The sequence below is a fragment of the Arachis ipaensis genome, chromosome B1 (assembly GCF_059453495.1).
Source record: "Arachis ipaensis isolate K30076 ecotype BB chromosome B1, ASM5945349v1, whole genome shotgun sequence".
NCBI classification, from domain to species: domain Eukaryota; kingdom Viridiplantae; phylum Streptophyta; class Magnoliopsida; order Fabales; family Fabaceae; genus Arachis; species Arachis ipaensis.
The window spans coordinates 138,943,191-138,968,876 of NC_142436.1; the positions used below are offsets into that span (position 1 = coordinate 138,943,191).

The 25,686-nt window shown below is 27.8% G+C and overlaps 1 protein-coding gene, 2 long non-coding RNA genes and 1 pseudogene across 4 annotated transcripts; all 4 read right to left on the reverse strand.

The window, feature by feature from the left end:
- Window positions 1–1,473: 1,473 nt before the first annotated feature.
- Window positions 1,474–3,965, reverse strand: LOC107636883 (nuclear transcription factor Y subunit B-6-like). Its single transcript, XM_016340357.3, has 2 exons — window positions 3,823–3,965; window positions 1,474–2,296 (listed from the first exon to the last, which is right to left on the reverse strand). The coding sequence occupies exons 1-2, from the start codon at window positions 3,875–3,877 to the stop codon at window positions 1,671–1,673; spliced, it is 681 nt and encodes a 226-aa protein (XP_016195843.1). The 5' UTR covers window positions 3,878–3,965; the 3' UTR covers window positions 1,474–1,670.
- Window positions 3,966–15,336: 11,371 nt separating this feature from the next.
- On the reverse strand, window positions 15,337–16,892 carry LOC107619800 (uncharacterized). The gene is made up of 3 exons (XR_001615804.3): window positions 16,540–16,892; window positions 16,394–16,447; window positions 15,337–16,316 (listed from the first exon to the last, which is right to left on the reverse strand). It is a non-coding gene; the product is annotated as an uncharacterized LOC107619800 (long non-coding RNA).
- Window positions 16,893–16,897: 5 nt separating this feature from the next.
- LOC148578582 (uncharacterized) lies at window positions 16,898–20,645 on the reverse strand (annotated as a pseudogene).
- Window positions 20,646–20,825: 180 nt separating this feature from the next.
- Window positions 20,826–23,784, reverse strand: LOC107619793 (uncharacterized). Of its 2 annotated transcripts, XR_015899812.1 has the most exons (4): window positions 23,634–23,784; window positions 23,493–23,541; window positions 23,240–23,396; window positions 20,826–21,097 (listed from the first exon to the last, which is right to left on the reverse strand). It is a non-coding gene; the product is annotated as an uncharacterized LOC107619793 (long non-coding RNA). The 2 variants fall into 2 exon arrangements; XR_015899810.1 differs by having other exon boundaries at window positions 23,240–23,541.
- Window positions 23,785–25,686: the final 1,902 nt, after the last annotated feature.

Consider the following 25,686-nt stretch of genomic DNA (forward strand, 5'->3'; position numbering starts at 1 on the left):
TTTAATAATCATATGGTCTATTTTAGATATTTTTTTCTTGTAAAAAATACTATTTTTTTTTAATTTTTATTATTGAAAAGAAAATTTTTTTCCTGGCTTTTTCATAATAATTTATTTTGATTATAATTTTATTTTGAGAGTTGTATTTTGCATTCTATAAGAATACCAGTATTTTGAAATAATTAATAATGTATAATTTATTTTTAAGTTTGTGAAACTTTTAAAAGAACTAATCTTAATTAAAAAGATATATAATAACTTCTTAATTAAATATACTATAAAAATATTGGTATCTTGTAATTTTATAGAGTATTATTGATATTGTTAGGTTTCTTTTATGTAATTTTCATATAAAAAATAAAATTACTGAATTTTTTTATATATATTGATAAAACTTTTAAAAAGGAGCAATTCAGTAATTATATAACATGCATAAATTACTTTTATGTAAAAAAAAAATAACAAAAAAAATTGAAAATTTTGTGTAAAATTCAACCCCCATATATCAATTTTTTTATTGGTTGGATTAATATTTCAAGCATATGATCATTTCAAAAGATTGTGTTGAACATTAAAATTTTTGTGTTGCAAAATATGTTGTACTGTAATTTAAAATTTTTTATTATAATTTTTTAAATTTATATAAAAGAAAATGATGACAAATGAAAAAAAAAATAAAAATAAAAAATAAAAAAAACACACACAAAAAAAGGTGAAGAAGGAGGAAGTGAAAGTTATTGAAAAAAAAAAAAGAGATTGAGGAGGAAGACCATGATAACAACAACATTGTTTAAGAAGGATGTGTAAAAGAAGAAGATCGTGTTCAACAAAATTTTTATTGGATGTTTCCAAAATAATAAAGTACTTAGCACATTTCAACAAAAATCAAAAGTATAATAGTTTTTTAAGAAAAATGATCATTGCACTTTTTTTCGATATACTTGTTTGATGCATTTTTATGATATGAAAGACCATTTTTTCTCTTTAATTAATTATTTTTAATATTAAAAATAAAAAAATCTTAAAAAATGCATATATCAATTTTTTATTAGATTAGATTCACATTTTAAAACAATGTAAAAAAATCCATCTGTGCATGTTTTATTTTAGTACTAAAGCACGTACATGGCATAAAAATACTAGGAGATAAATATGATGTATTGTAAGTCGTTATTTTAGAAATTTACAAAATATCAAAAATTATAATTAAATTTATGAAAAAAAAAGTGTATTATACATTTTTATTTTATCTCTTCTCTATACATAAATTATTAATTTTTTCTGATTGGAGAGTTAAAAGTTAAAACCAAATAATTCTGAATTTTTGTTGTGTACTGTAGGAATTATTGATTCCTCCTTGTCAAGGTCAAAAAGTTTTGGAAAACCACAAATTCAGCTTCATAGTAAAGTGAGAACAGAAGATAAATAAGATAGAATAGAATCATTTAACGAATAAGAAAGTTAAGATTCACGTTTTTCTCAAACACACAAACTACAAAATCAAATTAAAACCACTGATCAAAGAGTTCAGATTCACATTTCTCACACACACAAACAAGAAAATTAAATTAAACCACCAGTCCTAGTTAAATTAAGCAACTAGATTATTATATGATAATAAAACCTTAATTATTAGTAGCCACCCGTGCTATTATTATTGCATGATAGTATCATTTGTATTGAGTATTTGGTTCAGCATAAGCGAGTGAAGGAGGTTGAAGAGACGAGCCAGCATTGGATGCATCTCTAATGTAATTCCCCATGGGTGTACCATAGTAGCCACTGGGACGAGGATGATGATGGTGATGTCCAATGTGAAACTGTGGAACAAAAGCAGAAGTAGCAGCAACACCAAGAGTTCCATAGTCAACAGTCCTCTTTCCAAGTGGCTCTCCTCTCATGGAGGTACGGTCACCTTCAAGCTCACGGTACCTATGAAGGTACATCGTCAGAGGCTCAATGTAATCGTCAAAGCCAAGCTTACTCATTGCCCAAAGAACGTCCTCCGCTGTGATGGTCTTCCGTTGCTCCCTCTGACACCGCTCGTTGGCTTCTCCGGTGATAAAGCTGATGTACTCCGATACGCACTCTTGTATTGTTTCTTTTGCGTCGTCGGAGATTTTAGCGTGCGGTGGCAGGATCTTGCGCATTATCCTAATCACATTTGCTATTGGCATGAACCGATCTTGCTCCCTCACAGTGCATTCGTTATCATCTGTATGAGTATTATTATTGCTTCCTGTGTTGTTGTTTTCTACTGCTCTCATGTTCATCTCTGACACAGATAGCTTCAACCCTGTGTATGAATATACATATATCAAACTAACTGTGATTCGTGCATATAACTTTGCTACCAAGTTAATTGAAAAAAAAAAGTACAAATGTATAGAGAGGAAATTAAATAGCATTCTTGGATGTGGCGCCCAAATTTATATGGTCAAAGAAGCTACACATTGGGGAGGGGAGTTACTTAAAACATGTTTGCTTGTGAGTGGTTATTGGGGGCTGCACATGCAGAAACTTTTTGTCTTTCGAGATGGAGATGAAAATAAAGTATACAGTCATACGTGTAAAGGGAACAAGTTGTAGAAGAAAACGGTTACCATTAATTAGTAACTTTTGTTTCGTGTGATTCAGATGAAAAATAAAATAAAATAAATTAGTATTTGTTAAATTTTGTACTTTATGCAATATGAATGTATATCATTATAGTTGATATTTCAAAGAAAATTGGTGTGTTTATTTAGTTTGTTATTAATGGATAATTTAAATAAATATAGAAATATCATATTAATGATCAAAATTTTTATAATTAATTATAGATACATTATTTTTTGAGTACTCTTTTATAATAATAATAATAATAATAATAATAATAATAATAATAAAGTGAAAACTCAGGTGAAGTCGAGTTCACGTAACTAACTCTAAATATCACCTTCACGTGAAGTCGACACTAACTCTAAATATCACCTTCACGTGAAGTCGACAGTACCTGAATTTCTACCTAATATAATAATAATGTATAAGAGAATACTATATCTATATTTATCTAAACTATCTATTTAATACTAGTGCATGCAATAATAATAATGGACCACGAATATTAGTATGAAGATCGAGTAGCAGTATGTGTGTCTTTCTAAGTAAGAATGCTTGGATGGGAAATGAGAGAAGGAAGAAGACAAGATAAGATAATGAAAATGAGCAAAAGTTGGCAGAGAAAATTAAAGAAGGGAGATGTGTTTGTGATGTTAATTATTTGGAAGAATGCATGTATGCCACCTGTAACTCTCCAGTCAGCACCACCCCTGCATGCACCATCTAGGCATGCTTGCCACTTGTACATTCCAATCTAGAAACATATCAATCGTATATAAACATAAAATAAATGCATCATTATAGTGTCACCATTATTACTGTCCTATATTACTAGTGTTTCAAATGCCTGTTAATTCATTCTAACAATGAATAAATATTTTATTGTTAAGAAGGGGAAAAAATTAAATATAAACCTTATTCCATGTAACTTAAACAACGACGATAAAACAGGAAGTAGTGTCATTACCCATCGATTAGACCCGTTACCATGGTGGGGATGGATAGAGAAACCAACGAGAAAAATGAGAGATGGATCAGAAAAATGAAAATGACTGGCTAAAGAAAATTCGATAACCTTACATGCATGTGGCAAAATAATAGAACAAGTAGTTACAGACATATATGTATACTATTCCTGCATGCCAAATGAAAACCAAAAAACAGAGAACATATAACATTAAATAATAGAATATATGTAGCTATACATGTGTATATATATACCAGAGGTAGTGGTAGGAAGGTTGTGATAACCGTGAAAGCCTCCTCCAGTTTCCATGTGTGAAGAAAGATGCAGTGAGAGAGAGCAGGTAAGTAGCTGCTAATCTAGTTAGCAGTGATGATGAAATGAAGTGAAGTTTGGGCAATGAAGTAGTTGGCAAGTGGCAAGATATATAGTGAACAAAGGGGCGATGCAACCGAGGAAACAGCCAATAACCAGTCATTACACTCTTTTGACCCTAATGCACCCACACTTGTACGTTTTTTTTTTTCACAAGTATTCCAAATTATTTTACCGTATGTCTATCCAATGTTATTATTTTAAGCTCCTACTTAATCAAAAATCATTTATATTTATATTTATATTTATATTCATCAGAATTTATGTATATAAATCAATTAAATTTATTTATTAAAAATAATTTTATTTTTATACTGATTAATTATTTAACAAAATTGCTAAAATTTATTAATCCCAACATTTATTGCCAAGATAATATTTTATCATTATTGTGGAAGAAAAAAATCATAACTAAATATTTATCTTTTTTTTATATAATTAGTGATTTTAAGAATAATTTCAAACACTTGTTTTATATATAACTATTTACAGAGTCATTAATAGTAATGATACAAAATGTTTTTTGATAACTAATATATATTAAAATATTCCAATAAAATATAATTATATTTAGAGACTTTAAAATTATTAACTTTAATTTTTTGTAGTTACATTCTTATTATTTTTTTTAACGGGTTTAATTCTAATTAGTGTCTATTTTTTTATTTTTGTAAATTAGACAGATCACTTGAGCCGCACTATACAGTTAAATTTACTTCAACAAGCTATCCAAAAATTACAAGATGGTGTTTTTGAAATACAAGTGATATAAATTTACTTTTTTTTCCTTGGGAATTACAAGAGTACATGTACTTAGGTGTAACTGATAAACTTGAACAGAAGTAATGCTCTTACAATAACGGGTAATAAAATTGCAGTGGGCCAGTGACCAGTATTGGCAGGAAATCCTTTTGAGTTATGATAAAGTGATAATAGATATGAGGCGTGCCATGTATTTTAAGAGATTGGAATTTAAATTGAGATTTAATATTGTATTTGATAAGTAAAGATTATAAATAATTTTTTTTTAAAAATATAAAATTTTAGTTTTTTTAATATTTTTAAAAAGTGAGATTACAAAATATTAAAATTTTTGAAAATAAAAACTAAATGTTTAATATATTTTTTTAATAATTAAAAATATTTTAATAAATATTTTTATTTTATTTTTATATTTATCTTAAACTAAATAAAATACTGAAATATAATTTAATTTTATATATTTTATATCAAATATAATATAAAAAATTTAAAACTTAAATTAGTTTCGATCTTTAAATATCAATCACTCAGTTTTAATTTTTATTTTAAATACAGTTTAATAATTCATTAATTTATTTACACGAGTGTTGAACGTTTAAATATTATAGGCAGTAACCCATTTAAATATCAACTCAAAGTTTAGTGTGTATTTAGATTAAAATTTACAAATTTTTTTTATATAAATTGATTTTACAAACTTGATTTTAATAAAAAAGCGTGTTAATACGATATATGTTTAGTAATTTATATATAAAAATGAATTATAATAAAATAATGTTATTTAAATTATATTATTTAAAATCAAAATTACTAACAAAATATATGAATTTATATTATTCAAAGCCACATTTTTTTCAAACACTTCTTTGTCATAATTTTTTTAAAAGAACTTAAATTTATGTGCTGACATTTAATACTCTTAATAATAACTTTTCAATACTCATTTTTTTAATATTTTTTATTTAATATGGCCTTTCTAAGATCAATAATTTATATTATAAAATATTAATCACAATAAACAGAGTACATTTTAATTCAAGAATTCACGATAAGAATTATACAAAACCAAACGAAAAAATAACAAAAAAAATTCATAAAAAGAAATTTGTATTAGTAAAAATATTAGAAATTTTATATAAATAATGAGTATTAAGAATTTCATAAAGAAAAGATAACAATATACATTATATAAGACTGAAGGATAACATTGACAAAAAAAATAAAATTTTTGATTATTTTTTCAATTATAATTATTGATGGCAAAAACTACAATTTCTTAAAATATAGAATTGCATTTGTCTTTAAAAGGAAAAAAAAAAAAAAGCTAAACAAAAAAAAGGAGACATCTCAAACCATTGAACGCCTTGTAACTCAAATACTCAACTAAATACACCTTCAATTGACACTTCATGGTCATAGTTAATTAAGAAACACTTTATTTTTCTTAAATAAATTTGTGGTCTATATAAAATGTTCAACTTTTTAAGCTTTATAAAATCTTATGTTTAATTTTGGTTTCAAACATAATTTTGTCATATGACTAATAGATCAAAACTAAAATATAAATTTTAAATTTTATTGAACCAAAATTAAAAAGATTATAGAAATCAAAATTTTATTTAAGTTTTTTTTTTTACTTTTTATTATATATCTACTTAATATACTAAAATTGAGTTTTTTCCAAGTTAATGGAAATGAGGTGTCAATTCCTCATGAATCCATTTTTCCGTCAAAATAAATGCACTATTTTATTTTCTAAGTTTATTTTATAAAAATATCTTTATTATAATTATACTAATTTAGAAAAATATCTTTATTTTTAGAAAGTACTATTCTCATGTAATTAAAGCGCTATTCTCTCTTTTAAAATTATTTTTAGAAAGATATCTTTATTATAATTATATTACAATTAGCATTTAATGAATAATGCATGATTACCTAATTTAAAAATTATATTACTCGATTGTAGAATAAAAAATAATCATATGTATAATTAATATATATATATATATATATATATATATATATATATAGATATAAAGAAATTATTATAATTTATGAAAATTATACATACGATGACATTAATAATAAAAAATAAAAAAATTATTGAATGATTGTAGGCTTAAAAAAAATTAATCATGATAAAAAATAATTAATATATGCGATTTAAATATATTTACATACAATTAATATATATATATATATATATATATATTATATAAAGAAGTATTTAGAATTATTTAACAAAATAACTATATTCTAAAAATAAAAAAATTATTAACTAAACAATTAATATATATACATATAAATAACTACGAAAATTAGTATGATTTATGAATATTATTACGCGTATGATAGTATTAATGGAATAACAAAATTATTGAATTATTGTAGGCTAAAAAAATATTTATAATAAAAAAATTAAAAAATAATTAATATATGTGACTTAATATATATGTATACTTAAATAAGGAAAGATTTAAAATTATTTAAATAAAATAAATAAATATATCCTAGGAATAAAAAAACCATTGACTAATCGATTAATATATACTGGTAGTATAAATAAAAAATTATTAAATAAAAAAATAGTATATTTTTAATTTTGGGAATAAAACGTAAATAATTATAATATAATAATTTGTTTAATTATTAATATTTATAATTGTTATTTTAAATCATAAATTTAGAAAAAAAAGTAGATTAACAAAAACGATTTAGTTAATATACTAAAATTATATTTTTTCCCAATTAATGAAAGTGAGGTGTCAATTTTTCGTGAATCTATTTTTCCTTCAAAATGAATGCATTTAATGAATAATGCATAATTATACTAATTTAGAAAAATATCTTTATTATAATTATATAAAATTAATATTTAATACATTATTGAACTACTTATCAATTATCAATCAAAAATATTTTTAATGATGATGATGATGATGATGATATACTTCTACTTAATATACTAAAATTAGAATTTTTTTCCCTAACTAATGAAAGTGTGGTATCAATTCTTTATACATTCATTTTTCCTCCAAAATGAAAGCACTATTTTCTCTTCTAAATTTATTTTAGAAAAATATTTTTATTATAATTATATTACAATTAGCATTTAATGAATAATGCATGATTATACTAATTTAGAAAAATATCTTTATTATAATTATATAAAATCAATATTTAATACATTATCGCCAATGAGCTATAGCTCAAATGACATAGTCTCTCCATATTCATTTAGAGGTCGCGGGTTTGAGTCTCCCTATCTTTGATAGTAAATTAATTATATCAACTAATTGATTTGATAAGATATTTAAATATCACACGATTTATTATAATTTATATCAATCAATTAATTGTAATTTATTATATCAATTATTTCAATTCATTAATTTATAAGGTACATAATAGCATAGATGATTTGTTACTTATACTGATTAAATATAATAAATACAGATTAATTTAGTTAAAAAAATTATTGTCTCCTATATTTTCCTATTTATTTTTTTAATTCATTAAATTCAATCAATTAAAATAAATTAATTATATCAATTATTTCTTAATTTATTTTTTTAATTCAATAAATCAAATAAAATCAATTATACTAATTATTTGTATCAACTAATTGATTTGATTAATTCTTAAAAATATTTTTATTTAATTCATTTTATTTATTTAAATACATGAATTATAACTAATTAGTTATTTAATTTTATTAGAATAAATATCAAATTCTATTCCTAATATAAAAATACAAAATTTTATTCCTTCTATTTTTATTTTACCACTATAAAAGACTACATATGCTAAAAGAAAATATTATTTATTTACCAATTACTCTTTCATTGGGTAGCTTTTACAACTATTCTTTTTCTTCCTATGAGGCGTCGTTGCAATAAGGCAACTATATGAACACAAATCACCACACACTCTCAAACTCCCGTGCTCATCATTCAAAGCAATATATAATATGTTATCCATAAAGCATTTATAAACGATGATGTTATCATGTATGCATAAAAAAAATTCTGTATTTAAACTCAAGTCATTTACCTGTTTGTGTGGCATATTGTAATGTGAAATTACTTTCAATTTGTGTTGTGCAATGATATTATGGTCTAATTTAAGCTTTTATTTTAGAACTGTGTTATGATTTTATTTCATCATTTTCTTTTAGATATCAAGTTGACGTATTTTTATATTATTTGTTATGATTGAAATAGATGTGATATAAAATTTACAAAAAAAAAAACTTTCACACTCAATTTATTTTATTGTAGTCTTCTATCTTTTCTATTTTTTTATTTTCTTCTTATTCATTTTATTTTCTTTTTAAATATTATATAATTTATTATAATTTATACCAATTAATTAATTATAATTCATTATATCAGTTAGTTTAATTCATTAATTTATAATATGCATGATAAAATAGATCATTTTTTTTGGGTGACTAAATAGATCGTTTGTTACTTATAACGTTAATTCTTCTAAAATCTAAATCTGAATAATTATATTTTTATTTTTTGTTATGAATAAAATATTATTAATAATGAATAATAATTAACCACTCATACTTTTAATCAAAGTGTTTGGATGATTTTTATATTTATTAATATTAATTATTGATTATTTTATGAAGATTACACATGAACTCTTTTTTTCTCCCAAATAAATTTATTCTAATTATATTACAATTAGCTCATGAATAATGCATACTTATATTAATTTAAGAAAATATTTTCATTATAATTATATCAAATCAATACTCAATGCATTATTAAACTAATTATCAATCATCAATATTTTTAATCATTCTAATTATATTAATTAATATAGTTCTAATTCTTATTCATGTGTAATAATTTTATTAGTAGATAGTTGATGCACACATTAATGGTGACTCATTTAATTTGATATAATAATAATAATAATAATAATAATAATAATAATAATAATAATAATAATAATAATAATAATAGAAAAGGTCTAGACGGGTACATGCATTATATTTTAAAAAAGTAAAATATATTTTAAAAAAGATTAAGATATCAATAATAAATTGTGATCGATATCAATATCAGTAATTAATTTTTATAATTATTTTTATACTACTAAAAACTACATATAGTGTTTCTTTTGTGGTATAAAAAGGTTGTGATTTATAACATTTTTGTGAAATTATATTGTATGGATACAAGATTAATTATTTAACAAATTAAATTTTAATTAATATATTTTATTTTCTACTCCTATTTTTATTCATTAATTGCTTTTTTTATATTTACAGTAAATATTGAATGTAAAAAAATATTGATTGTTATATATTTTATTTATTTAGAGTCATAATTAAATTTGATATAATTGTAGCAAGTATCTACAATTAATAGTAATATGATACTATAATTTTAAGTTGTATAATATAATAAAAAAGAATGTAGTAATTTATATCTGCTACAATAATATTATATATATTTATATATCTCTTCTTTTAGCTCTTTCCTAAAAATATTATCATATAATTAATGTAGATAATATATATACTGAGCAAGTATCTCCATTGAATTAATTATAAAGGTTAATAAAACATAATGGCATAATTTTCACCTGATTATAACAAGTATCTCCATTAAAAATATTAGCTAATTATTACCGTGTATAATTAATGTGTATGTGTGCATAATAGTGAATGTTTATAATTATTTATCATTTAGAGAATTCATAATTCAGACATTGTTCTTCTTCTATTTTTTATTTTTCATACCTAATGGCTACTAGCTACGATTCTATCAATAATATTATCTATGGTAGATTATGTGATGAAAAAGTTGGAAAATAAAGGCAAGAATTATAAGGTTATGGACAGTCTCATCCAAATTTGACAAGAGCAGGACGACTTACATAGAAATGGTTCTAATAGATGTTAAAGTTAGTTTATTATTTTTCATGATTCTTTCAAGTGATGCTAGGTTCAATTTATAAATATTTTTTATTCGTATTTTAAATTTATTTGATAAGTAAACCCTTGCAATCAAAACAGTACCATTTAATAGCTTTATAAATGCTAATAGCTTTTATATTTAATTTGTTTTGCAGTCTGATAAAATTCATTGTTCAATCAAAAATTATTTGACAAAGATGTTTGAGAATGAACTGATTGAGAGGAAGGTCAATGTCTTCTTAGATTTTGTAATTGAGGAATCAAGCAAAATTTATCTTCCGACTGCACACATATGTAGAATAACTTTTAAGAAGGAGTCACGAATAATAAATACAGTAGATAATCATAAAATTCCTGACAATCATTTCAATTTTCTTGCTCGTACTGATATATTGAAAATTTGAAACAAACAAATGAGCAATCCAACTTATTTGGTATGTAGTTAATTTGTATTAATCTACACAAAATTGTTTTTTATTTTATTTTAATTTTTGCCAAGAAATTATATGATAGCATCATTTTATCGATAACATAAATTTTAATAGTTTATTTATACAAATGTTTAAAATTGTTGCGACTTTTTTAAAAGTATATCCTTTTATTAATATATTGTTCGTTTTATCGTTTAATATAAAATAAATTGGTAAAAAATTTTTAATTTATAAATTTATTATGTTATTCATTTATTTGTCTTTAATTTGATACCTTTAATTTTTTTTTCAATTAAATGTTATTGGACTCTTGATTGGAAAAGAAGAGTTTATATATCATGATCAAAAATAAGAAGAAGTGACCATTACATTGTGGTTGGTCTTCATGATTTGGAGTACGTGAAATTTTAATATTTCACAATAAGATTTTATTTTGTAACAATTATCTATACATATGCAAAATATTTTATCTTTTTCATTATATATTACTACTTATTTCACTTAATTTTTGCTTTTATTTAGAGATGAGAAAAAATAAGGTGTACACTGTGAAATCAATTTACAACTCAATTATTCAATTATCTATGTGATCATCACCAAACAATTAAATACATACTTATTCTCTAATTTACAAAATTTAATAAAGATATTGGTAAGCATATTGATTTAACTTTTTATTTAACATATTTGTTTGTGTTATATTTATAATTATATTATATCTATTTTTACGAATATATCTTTTTAGAAAATATTCTTAATATTAGCATATGGTGTATTAAATAAATGTTAGTGGTTTTAAATTATTTATTATTTATTAGAGAACTTTGTGTATTAGAATACTCTAATAATTTGTTGTTCTTTTTAAACTGATTTTGATATGTTCTTACTTTACGGTAAAACAACATATAAAAATTTGTCGGTGGACAGTATTACTAGATTATTTATGGTCACATTGAGTATATATGTCTGATTTATTGAAAAAAGTAGATTACTAAATCCGATTAATAACTACTTTAGAGTTGATATACTTAATATTAGATTAAGAAAAAAAACAAACAATGCATAACATATTACTTTTTTATTAATCAAATTATTATAATTCAAATTAATTTTAACAAAACAAATTAAAATTATAATTTCAATCTTATCACGTACATGATACATGTTATTACACTTGTTTCTCTTTCAAAAATAAACCTTTAAAATGTATTTCATTTGACTTTTTCTCTTGCATAATTAATACATTTTTTCTTTTTTTATTTAACTATTTTTCTCTTTTCTAACTTATGCTATAAAGAGTAAAATACAATATATAATCCATTACTTATAGTTCAATCTTTATTATACATTAGGAGTGATAACTCGATTTTATATACAATAACAAGTGTAATAACCCGTGCCATGCAAAAATTATAATTTTAAGTTATTTTATTAAAATTAATTTGAATTATAATAATTTGACTAATACAAAAGTAACATGTTATGTATTATTCGTTTTTTCTTAATCTAGTGTTAAGTATATCAACTCTAAAATAATTATTAATCCGTTTTAGTAATTTACTTTTTTTAATAAATCAAACATATATACTTAATGTGACCATAAATAACCTAGTAATACTTTCTACCAACAAATTTTTATATGGTATTTTACCGTGAAGTAAGAACATATCAAAATCATCTTAAAATAAACAACAAATTATTAGAGAATTCTAATGCACAAAATTCTCTAATAAATAATAAATAATTTAAAACTACTAATATTTATTTAATACATCATATGCTAATACTAAGAGTATTTTTTAAAAAGATATATTCGTAACAATAGATATAATATGATTACAAATATAACATAAATAAATATGTTAAATAAAAAGTTAAACCAATATGCTTACCAATGCCTTTATTAAATTTTGCAAATTGGAGAATAAGTATGTAGTCGGTTGTTTGGTAATCACATAGATAATTGAATAATTGAGTTGTAAATTGATCTCACAGTGTGCACTTTATTTTTTTTCATTTCTAAATAAAAGCAAGAATTAAGTGAAATAAGTAGTAATATATAATGAAAAAGATAAAATATTTTGCATATGTATAGATAATTGTTACAAAATAAAATCTTATTGTAAAATATTAAAATTTCACATACTCCAAATCATGAAGATCAACCACAATGTAATGGTCACTTCTTCGTATTTTTTATCATGATATAAACTCTTCTTTTTCGGTCAAGAGTCCAATAACATCTAATTGAAAAAAAAATGAATTAAAAGTATTAAATTAAAGACAAATAAATGAATAACATAATAAATTACTTATAAATTAAAGAAATTTTACCAATTTATTTTATATTAAACGATAAAACTAACAATATATTAATAAAAAAGATATACCTTTAAAAAAATCGCAATACAATTTTAAACATTTGTATAAATAAACTATTAAAATTTATGTTATCGATAAAATGATGCTATTATATGATTTCTTTGCAAAAATTAAAATTAAAAAGAAAACACTTTTGTGTAGATTAATACAAATTAACTACGTACCAAATAAGTTGGATTGTTCATTTGTTTGTTTTAATATATCAGGAGCAAGAAAATTAAAATAATTGTCAAAAATTTTACGATCATCGACCGTATTTATTATATGTGACTCCTTCTTAAAAGTTATTCTATATACGTGTGCAGTCGGAATATAAATTTTGCTTGATTCCTCAATCAGTTCATTCTCAAACATCTTTGCCAAATAATTCTTGATTGAAGAATGAATTTTATCACACTGTAAAACAAATAAAATATAAAAACTATTAGCACTTATAAAGGTATTAAACGGCACTGTCTTTGATTGCAATGGTTTACTTATCAAATAAATTTAAAATACGAACAAAAAATATCTATAAATTGGACCTAACATCACTTGAAAGAATCATGAAAAATAATCAACTAACTTTAACATCCATTAGAACCATTTCTATATGTAAGCCGTCTTGCTCTTGTCAAAATTTGGATGAGACTTTTCATAACCTTATAATTCTTGCCTTTATTTTCCAAATTTTTTATCACATAATCTACCATAAGTAATACTATTGATAGAATCGTAGCTAGTGTAACACCCTACCATACTTAGTATTATGCTTAAGTCATAAGACTGAGATAGTGAGGTATTACGACCTCTATGAATAGTAATATATATATATATATATATATATATATAATAATAATAAAGAAAAAGTTATTTAACTAGAAGCCTTGAAAAACGGTTTAAACAAAATCGCAAAATAAAAAGCGCAACGCTCAGGAAAGGATTACTTGCGTGCTAAGAAACCTAATAGGAACATGATAAAATAATAAATGAAAAGATAAAGAAAAGCCAAGGAACAGCATAACTAGCCCCTGACTCAGCCGGCGAAGCTACGACTGGCCAGAGGATACATATATACATATAAACATACATAGAGTTCACATTCAATCATCATATAAATCACTCAATGGGGGTTATCCATACCCGGGAATTTATACGTGCCCGGTCACCCTTACGACGTAGGGTTAACAGAGTATCGAGAATCAACCTGGAACACGTGGTGGCGAGCCACGGTTTTTACCCAGGGAAACTCGTATCTCAGATATCATCATTCATAAGCCATTTCATATTCATAATCATTATTTAATCATTCATCAAGCCATGGCATATTAACTCCTTTTATTAACAACCTCCCTTTCACATTTTTCATCGTCATTCCCTTATAATTCATCTTGATTACCCTTTCCGGGTCCTGACCAAACTTTTTATCAAACTCTTCTCATCCTTCTTAATATCGAATAATCTTAAAATCAACCCAACTCTAACATTAAATCAATCACATCACACGAGGATTGAACTTTAACTTCTCGAACTCATGACTATCACTAAGACATCCTCGACACTCTATTTTCTTTTCTGTTTCTAATATAGCAAATGAACTCGGAATTGCACAAACTTTATGTCCAGGCGTTCATATTGAAATAAGCTTTCTAAAAAACAAAATATCATAATTTTCTGATTTTTCTAGCCTCAGGAATAAAGGAAAAACCGTGACTGCTCTGCAGTGCATAAAACCAGAAAAACAGCAGCAGCATGTGATATTCAAAATTCAATATAAAATCCAAGTTAAATCCAATGACTTTGAAAATTAATGTAGTTAAACTTTAATCATCCAGGTTTCTTTCTCAATTAGTTCTGAGTTAATACCATTTTTAATGAAAAAGTTACAGTACCTGGAAGTTAAGTAAAAATGAGACAAAATCTGTTTTAAAAACCAACAAGCTTAGTACCTTTCAATTGGAATAACTTTTATTACAAAACTCCAATTAAGCTAAATTTTGATTTGAGAACCCCTAGCTCATCCAAAAACAAGTGTGTCTTGGTTGCAACCCAATTTCTATTTAATTCTAAGAGTTACAAGCATTGAAAGTTGATGCATAGCTTGCTGAAATCTGTTTCTTTTCAGTTTTGACCACCAATATTCAAAAATTCACAGCTCCAAATCCTCAACTCTTAAAATTCTGAATTTTTAGAGAAATAAAGAAAGTTAATCAAATTTTATGACAAAATTGATTTCGCTCCAAAACTCAATTCATAGAAGTCGCAGCAAGACAAACAAGTTGCTGCCCTGTTTGATCTTTTCTGCTGCTGGACAGATTTAACAACCTAACTTTAAAAATTTGCCATAAATTGTATATTTAAAAAAAAGGTCCCAAATTTTCTAGTTTAGTTCCTTATATTCCCAAGTTTAGCCCAAACTTAGTCTCATATAATTCCGATCATTACATAATTAGTTACAGCATATACAATACCACCACAACACAACTCTACATCCTTATTAACAAACACCAATTCTAATCCATCATAAATAAATATAAGAGTACACCATTAATAACTTTCACACCTTATAATTCTAATATATAAATTCACTAACAAATCTATTCTAACAACATTACAAGGCTAATCATTAAATACAACAAACAATCCAACTTATTCTATGGTTCCTCTAACCTAAGTTTTCAAAACATCGTAAATATTAAACGTGCGAAACTTAAACCATACCTTGGCCGATCACTTAATTCACCCAAGACAGCTTCTCAACATAAAATCACAGCCCCTCCAAGCTCAATCAAACAGCCCCAAAGCAAGCCTTGTCACCAACAAAGCTCCAAGTAATCCAAATTCAAGTTCAATGCATAAACACCCTCTTAAACTACACCTAATACACATATATATGTTCCAATTCAGTTTTCTATTACCAAAAACAAGATTGAGCTAGGGTTAGGGTGTTCTTACCATACCCATATGCTCAATAGCTTGAGCCCACAAGTTCCGGAAGCTAACTTGAACCTAGAACATAGAAATTGGACAAGATTCACCATAGGTTTTCAAGTTTACCAAAGAAAGAGGGATAGGGATTCTGAACTTAATAGGAGGCTTACCAATGAAATTGTTCAGATAAAAAGGTAGAGCTCGACGCGCTGAGCGCGTGGCCGCGAACGGTGTGACGATCGGAGCCCGGACGGAGGAGTTATGGTGGATCAAAGGGTTAGGGTTTGAGAGCTTCTCTCCCTTTCCTCCAATTCTGTTTTGGCGTTGCAGCAACTAATGAGGAAGAAGAAGGCTACTGTTTCCTTTATATTATGGGTCCGGTTGGACCCACAGGCTCGGTTTGGGCCCCGGTTCAACCGGTTCGGCCCCTCCGGTCCGATTTTGAGCCAAATTTTCGAAATTGATATTAAAATTCTCGTTTTGACGAGCTCTATCCTATTTTAATATTAGTTTTGTATTTTTAGCTTTCCTAATTAAAATGAAATTTATTAACTAATTAATTACCGATTTTAGCGGGGTTTACATCCTACCCACCTAATTAGGAATTTTGCCCTCAAAATTCAGATTCAGTTATCTGAAAAGAGGTGTGGGTAGTCTTTCGGCATATTCGGAGTTTCTTGAGTACGTTACCCACTTCCAGCTTCACTTTTTACATCCTCTAGTACATAAATTATGCTCTGCCTGGCTGCTTGGCCATGGTATATTATTATATATCCTAACCGAGGTTACTCGAAGCGTGAGATCCTTCCTCAGTTGCATTAATTCAAGTTCTAATACGTGATTGATATTAGAAGTGTACTCCTGAAGTTGAGATGTGTTACATGGTACCATTTTGGAAGATATAGGATATGGTTATCTAATATGCCACTGGTCTAATTCTCTTCAGAATCTGACAAGTCCATCCTTGCCATTACCCTAGATCCCAAAACACTTTGGTTTTAATACCTTCATCTTGACTCACTCACTGATCTCAACTTGTTAAAGTAACCTTCTCAAGTTTAGGACTTCCTTGGTTCATGTAATCCTTTTGTCGGCTTTTTATAGTAAGATTGTTAACTCGAATTTGCGTAACTCTTCTCTGCTGTCTCGGCTATTAAATTCGGGAACTAAGATATTCGATGCTCTAGTTTTTATCCATGCGGTAGTATTTAGCGCTCTGTGAAGCTCCATCTTCTCCTCTAGTCCTCGACAATCTAATACGAAACCGATAATTACTCTTCCTTACTTCCGATGTAAAATCTTCAATGGTTGCAGCATTCCGAATAGTTTCTAATGGTCCTCCTTTACTTCTTCATGCTTTTAAAACGCCATTAAATGCATTGCCACTTTATTCTTTATTTCTAATAACCCAAAAACATCTTCTTTGATTCATGGTACGTCGTGGCAGCTTCATGGTAACTTCGAAAATCCTTTCTCATGAGTTTCAGACAATAATTCCTCGTCTTAACTTCTGATTTAAACACTTAACTCCTTCTCGGTATCTTCTTGATTCAACAGGTTTTAGTACTTCTAGTAGCTCCTTATCACTACTATTGCGCTCCCTAAGCCCTTAATCCTACGATCTCTATTTCGGCGTTTGCGTTAGGCATATAAATCTCTTTTTAATTCTCCTTTGGTTACCGAGCCTTGATATCTTTAGCGGTTCCTTATTGTCTCGCTATGCGTCCCGCATCTCGTCGATACCATGTTGTAAACTGGTAATGGACTTAGTCCGATATTTTCACTCTACACTCTCATTCTCCAACTTAGAACTTCAACTCATCTAACATTTCCTCATTTGAAATTAACGTCCAAGAATCCCTTATAAACTTCTTGCTTAGGGCGTCTGCTACAACCTCATGATGTCGCATCAGCACGCTTCTCAAGTCCCCCAATAATGCATGGTAGTAATTTCTTAAATGGTCCTTTAGGCTTAAGTGATACAAGCATTGGCATAAAGATCAATCTTCTTTCCATGGCTTGAAGACTTCTAGCATATCCTGGTATTTCATTCACATGGTGCACCTCGTTGCATCTATTTAGTCACGAGCGATACGATCGGTGAGGATTAGGGTTTTAAATTCCCTCATAATGTCGCTGGTTTACTTTCATGTTCCAAAGTCTTGCTTTAAAGGATTGACACTCCAATAATTGCATCTAAGGGTTATGCGTGACGCAAAATTCTAGTACGAGTTTATTTTTCAAAGAAAAGTTATGTTCAAAGGAATGAACGAATAGCATGAACGGTGTTCGTAATGAGTCAGAAAGGAAATCTTGTACACGGTTGATCAGGATTATACCGAAATAATGGAATACACAAGGAGAAGAACCTGGGTGCATCTCAAGAAAAGAGTTCAAATTAGAGACCTTTTGTAGGAAGAACAGAGCGTACAGAGTCAAAGAAGTCTCAGCTGATTCTGAAGAACATGGTTTGCGAATAGGGGCAACTCTAGTCATAGCGAGCATACAAGATTCAAGGATTACGCGCTTATACCAAGACAAGCTTAGACTCATCTTGGAAAAAAACAATATTCATGCGCACAAGGAGTAAAGTTAGAAAGGTAGTCAAGCTATTTAGGAAGAGCTCCGGATCGAATGTCAATGCAGGTTTCAAAAGAAGAATTAGATCGGGTCGCGAAGGTTCGTTAGCACACTCTCTCTGCATAAGGTTTCCTACCGTTCTCTTCCTTCTTCTCCAGCATAACCGATGCTTCCCACAAAGAAATAGTTGGTTAGGTGATTCCCTCTTCTAGTACTCCCTTCCACTCAATCCTAAATTCTACCGATTATAATGATGTCTTCGCTTGTGGTGCGATTGAAGTTAATCCGGTTTCCGGTACTAAGCCTATCGCAAACTCGCTTTCTCTCTGGAATGGAAGTTTTGACACACCTTCAAGAATTGTCTTAGAAACTCTCTCGTATAGAGATTTGATTTCATCTCCACTTACCTCTTAACAATTAACATCTAAAGGCTGTGTTCGCTCTATTCCTCTTCCTCAAAGTTTCACCGTCACTGAATTCCAAATAATAACTCCGTGTAACCCTCAACACTCCTGATTTCTTAGATATGGTCCAACCTGCTTCCACTACATTACTTAATCCTTAACCTTCAAAAGTCTAACCACCCCTCTAAGGTAGCTAAGTGTCACTCCGTCTCAATAACCAATAGTTTTTGACTAATCATCGACTTGGACCTCATGATTACTGAAACTTGTCATACATCACGAATGAGTATTACATATTAACGGTATGCAAGGAAATTAGAAATTCAACTGATGGTTTAAAATTACCTCGGCTATGAGAATTAAATTCAGTTGCATCCCGATTTTCTTTGTATGGACAATTCCAAGACATATGCCCTGGTCTCCCGCACTTGTAACATACGCCTAATCCGGCCCTGCACGGTCTGTTTGGATGGTACTTCTTACACCTTGGGCACCTTAAATTATCCAGTTGAGTACTAGTTTTCCTTCAGCATTCGGATCTAGACGGTTATCGTTCCTTCGGTCATTGCTCCAGCGCTGAGAATGTGAAGCGACAAAGCGATTCTTTTTGAAAGTTTGGCTCCTTTGTGTAATCTTTCCCTTTTTCTTTGTGAAGGGTTCTCGGTGATCACTTCTTGCTACCTCAGCCCTCCTTGAGCTTTCTCCCGTTGCCTGACCCACGTTAACCTGCTCCAGATAACTCAGTGGTACCCCTGTATTCGGAGCATTATGTCCACCTTCATATTCATTATCATCATTGTTGCCAGTTCCAGCTTGTGGTTCCATCCTATCCATTACTCGGATGGTCACGGCAGCAACAGTACCAATGGCAGCAGCAACATTCGTCATTGCGGTCACGATATCGGTCAAACTATCTATTGGTATGGTTACCTCATTATCTCTCCGTCCTTGACCTCGATTACGCTCACGACCGCGCCCACGAGACGCCATTTAGTTCCTGTTCACACCAAACAAGTGATATCAAGGTGATCAGTCTCAATATCTCTAGTTTAGTATTTCAAAGTCCCAAATGCATGCTCATGAGCATTCATGCCTCATATATCAGTTAGATACCCTAAATAGCATGTTTAGACACCCAGAGTATGCCCAGAGGCATAATCAGTCCGTCCCTCAGGCTCTATAGGAACGAACTGCTCTGATACCATAATGTAACACCCTACCATACTTAGTATTATGCTTAAGTCATAAGACTGAGATAGTAAGGTATTACGACCTCTATGAATAGTAATATATATATATATAATAATAATAATAATAATAAAGAAAAAGTTATTTAACTAGAAGCCTTGAAAAACGGTTTAAACAAAATCGCAAAATAAAAAGCGCAACGCTCAAGAAAGGATTACTTGCGTGCTAATAAACCTAATAGGAACATGATAAAATAATAAATGAAAAGATAAAGAAAAGCCAAGGAACAGCATAACTAGCCCCTGACTCAGCCGGCGAAGCTACGACTGGCCAGAGGATACATATATACATATAAACATACATAAGTGTCCCCAAAATATACCAAAATACCAAAGTAAACTCCTATCTCTCCCTCAACCTCTAAGAGGAGCAGCATACATAAGTTACTTGGAGAGTAAGCTAAATACATATATACAAATAGAAAACCAAAATACACCCAAGGACTACTTCGCTTCCCAGGATCCAGACGCCTAGCGAGGAGCCTCTCGACCTGCATCTGAAAAACAACAATACAATATGGAATGAGAACCGGAGGTTCTTAGCATGGTAAAAGTGCCACGCGCATAAGAAATACGGTCCTGAGAACGCCATAGGCAGTCCTAGAACTCCGTTATTCAATTATCCAACTTAATTACTAATTAGAAGCTATAAATAGGGGTAGGTATTCTAAATCTACCTAACTTACTCAATTTCAATCCTAATCTAATACCCAACCATTTCTCCATTTCCTCCATTTCCTCCATCAATCATAATGCAACAGAAACAAGCAACCAAACAAGTTCACGCACAAGTAATGAGCAGATAGTACAAATAGCAAGTATAACAGATAACAGGTGATATATATCAATTAGACATACCCATGAAATGCATAGCAATCAAAACAAACAAATGCATATGATGCATGCCTGTCCTATGGCTGATGGGGCCCATCTGTCGGTTATCCAGCCAACCCGATAAGTCCGAAAATCTTAGACTGTTCCCCGTCGCGCATCCCCAAGAGTCTATGCATAGAGTTCACATTCAATCATCATATAAATCACTCAATGGGGTTTATCCATACCCGGGAATTTATACGTGCCCGGTCACCCTTACGACGTAGGGTTAACAGAGTATCGAGAATCAACCTGGAACACGTGGTGGCGAGCCACGGTTTTTACCCAGGGAAACTTGTATCTCAGATATCATCATTCATAAGCCATTTCATATTCATAATCATTATTTAATCATTCATCAAGCCATGGCATATTAACTCCTTTTATTAACAACCTCCCTTTCACATTTTTCATCGTCATTCCCTTATAATTCATCTTGATTACCCTTTCCGGGTCCTGACCAAACTTTTTATCAAACTCTTCTCATCCTTCTTAATATCGAATAATCTTAAAATCAACCCAACTCTAACATTAAATCAATCACATCACACGAGGATTGAACTTTAACTTCTCGAACTCATGACTATCACTAAGACATCCTCGACACTCTATTTTCTTTTCTGTTTCTAATATAGCAAATGAACTCGGAATTGCACAAACTTTATGTCCAGGCGTTCATATTGAAATAAGCTTTCTAAAAAACAAAATATCATAATTTTTTGATTTTTCTAGCCTCAGGAATAAAGGAAAAACCGTGACTGTTCTGCAGTGCATAAAACCAGAAAAACAGCAGCAGCATGTGATATTCAAAATTCAATATAAAATCCAAGTTAAATCCAATGACTTTGAAAATTAATGTAGTTAAACTTTACTCATCCAGGTTTCTTTCTCAATTAGTTCTGAGTTAATACCATTTTTAATGAAAAAGTTACAGTACCTGGAAGTTAAGTAAAAATGAGACAAAATCTGTTTTAAAAACCAACAAGCTTAGTACCTTTCAATTGGAATAACTTTTATTACAAAACTCCAATTAAGCTAAATTTTGATTTGAGAACCCCTAGCTCATCCAAAAACAAGTGTGTCTTGGTTGCAACCCAATTTCTATTTAATTCTAAGAGTTACAAGCATTGGAAGTTGATGCATAGCTTGCTGAAATCTGTTTCTTTTCAGTTTTGACCACCAATATTCAAAAATTCACAGCTCCAAATCCTCAACTCTTAAAATTTTGAAATTTTAGAGAAATAAAGCAAGTTAATCAAATTTTATGACAAAATTGGTTTCGCTCCAAAACTCAACTCATAGAAGTCGCAGCAAGACAAACAAGTTGCTGCCCTGTTTGATCTTTTCTGCTGCTGGACAGATTTAACAACCTAACTTTAAAAATTTGCCATAAATTGTATATTTAACAAAAAGGTCCCAAATTTTCCAGTTTAGTTCCTTATATTCCCAAGTTTAGCCCAAACTCGGTCTCATGCAATTCCGATCATTACATAATTAGTTACAGTATATACAATACCACCACAACACAACTCTACATCCTTATTAACAAACACCAATTCTAATCCATCATAAATAAATATAAGAGCACACCATTAATAACTTTCACACCTCATAATTCTAATATATAAATTCACTAACAAATCTATTCTAACAATATTACAAGGCTAATCATTAAATACAACAAACAATCCAACTTATTCTATGGTTCCTCTAACCTAAGTTTTCACAACACCGTAAATATTAAACGTGCGAAATTTAAACCATACCTTGGCCGATCACTTAATTCACCCAAGGCAGCTTCTCAACATAAAATCACAGCCCCTCCAAGCTCAATCAAACAGCCCCAAAGCAAGCCTTGTCACCAACAAAGCTCCAAGTAATCCAAATTCAAGTTCAATGCATAAACACCCTCTTAAACTACACCTAATACACACATATATATATATATATATATATTCCAATTCAGTTTTCTATTACCAAAAACAAGATTGAGCTAGGGTTAGGGTGTTCTTATCATACTCATATGCTCAATAGCTTGAGCCCACAAGTTCCGGAAGCTAACTTGAACCTAGAACATAGAAATTGGACAAGATTCACCATAGGTTTCTAAGTTTACCAAAGAAAGAGGGATAGAAATTCTGAACTTAATAGGAGGCTTACCAATGAAATTGTTCAGATAAAAAGGTAGAGCTCGACGCGCTGAGCGCGTGGCCGCGAACGGTGCGGCGATCGGAGCCCGGACGGAGGAGTTATGGTGGATCAAAGGGTTAGGGTTTGAGAGCTTCTCTCCCTTTCCTCCAATTCTGTTTTGGCGTTGCAGCAACTAATGAGGAAGAAGAAGGCTGCTGTTTCCTTTATATTATGGGTCCGGTTGGACCCACAGGCTCGGTTTGGGCTCCGGTTCAACCGGTTCGGCCCCTCCGGTCCGATTTTGAGCCAAATTTTCGAAATTGATATTAAAATTCTCATTTTGACGAGCTCTATCCTATTTTAATATTAGTTTTGCATTTTTAGCTTTCCTAATTAAAATGCAATTTATTAACTAATTAATTACCGATTTTAGCGGGGTTTACAGCTAGCAGCCATTAGGTATGAAAAATAAAAAATAGAAAAAGAACAATGTCTGAATTTTGAATTCTCTAAATAATAAATCATTGTAAAAATTTTCTACATTAATTATATGCCAATATTTTTAGGAAAGAGCTAAAAGAGGAGATATATAAATATATAATATTATTACTATATAGGAAGTGGATATAAATTGCTACGTTCTTTTTTATTATATTATACAACTTAAAATTATAGTATCATGTTATTATTAATTGTAGATACTTGCTACAATTATATCAAATTTAATTATGACTCTAAATAAATAAAATATATAACAATCAATATTATTTTTTTTACATTCAATATTTACTGTAAATATAAAAACTAAAATAATTAATGAATAAAAATAGGAGTAAAAAATAAAACATATTAATTAAAATTTAATTTGTTAAATAATTAATTTTGTGTCCATGCAATATAATTTCACAAAAATGTTATAAATCAAAATCTTTTTATACCACAAAAGAAATATTATATGTAGTTTTTAGTAGATAAAAGTAATTATAAAAATTAATTATTAACATTGATATCAATCACAATTTATTATTGATACTTTAATCCTTTTTAAAATATGTTTTACTTTTTAAAATACAATGCATGTACCGTCTATACCTTTAACCTTTTCTATTATTATTATTATTATTATTATTATTATTATTATTATTATTATTATTATTATTATTATTATTATTATTATCTAATTGATATCAAATTAAATGAGTCATTATTAATGTGTGCATCAACTATTTACTAATAAAATTATTGCACATGAATGAGAATTAGAACTATATCAATTAATACAATTAGAATGATTAAAAATATTGATGATTGATAATTAGTTTAATAATGCATTGATACCTCACTTTTATTAGTTGATAATGTATTAAATATTAATTTTATATAATTATAATAAAAATATTTTCCTAAATTAGTATAATCATACATTATGCATTAAATATTAATTGTAATATAATTATAATAAAGATATTTTTATAAAATAAATTTAGAAGAGAGAATAATACTTTCATTTTGGAGGAAAAATAAATTCATGAGGAATTGACATCTCACTTTTATTAATTGGAAAAAAAATTTAATTTTAGTATATTAAGTAGATTTTTTATGTATTAATTTTATATTTAATATTAAAATATGACAATTTACTATGTTATTTTACTATTACTTATGTAGTATTACATTATAAAATATAAAAATTGATGTGCTTATTATATAGCTTAGATGGATTGGACTAAATATAAAAATATAAAACAGAATTGTACTATTAAATTTTAATAATTTTAATTAGTCAATAATTTAAAATAAGATAAAAGTGACTATTTATAATTGAATAATATTGGCTGATTAGACTAAAAAAATCAAAAAACACTCTAAATAAAAAGTCAAGTTAACTTTAATATTAAATTTATTAATACGATTTTAATTTTATATAATAGTTAGATAATAGATTAGTAAAAGCATATGGAAGGATGACTTTAATTAGTATTCGATAAAATATTCATTTAGAAAAATAAAAAAAAAAGTAAAAATATGATATTATTAAAAATAATATATTTTTATGTTTAAAAAATTACATTTAAATAAAATA

What these genes read in the sequence shown, in the direction of transcription:
- LOC107636883 (XM_016340357.3), bottom strand. Translation starts at nt 3,877, where the DNA reads ATGGAAACTGGAGGAGGCTTTCACGGTTATCACAACCTTCCTACCACT. An exon ending in CCTTCCTACCACTACCTCTG is followed by an intron (nt 2,297 to 3,822) that starts GTATATATATAC and finishes ATTCATACACAG; the next exon opens with GGTTGAAGCTATCTGTGTCA.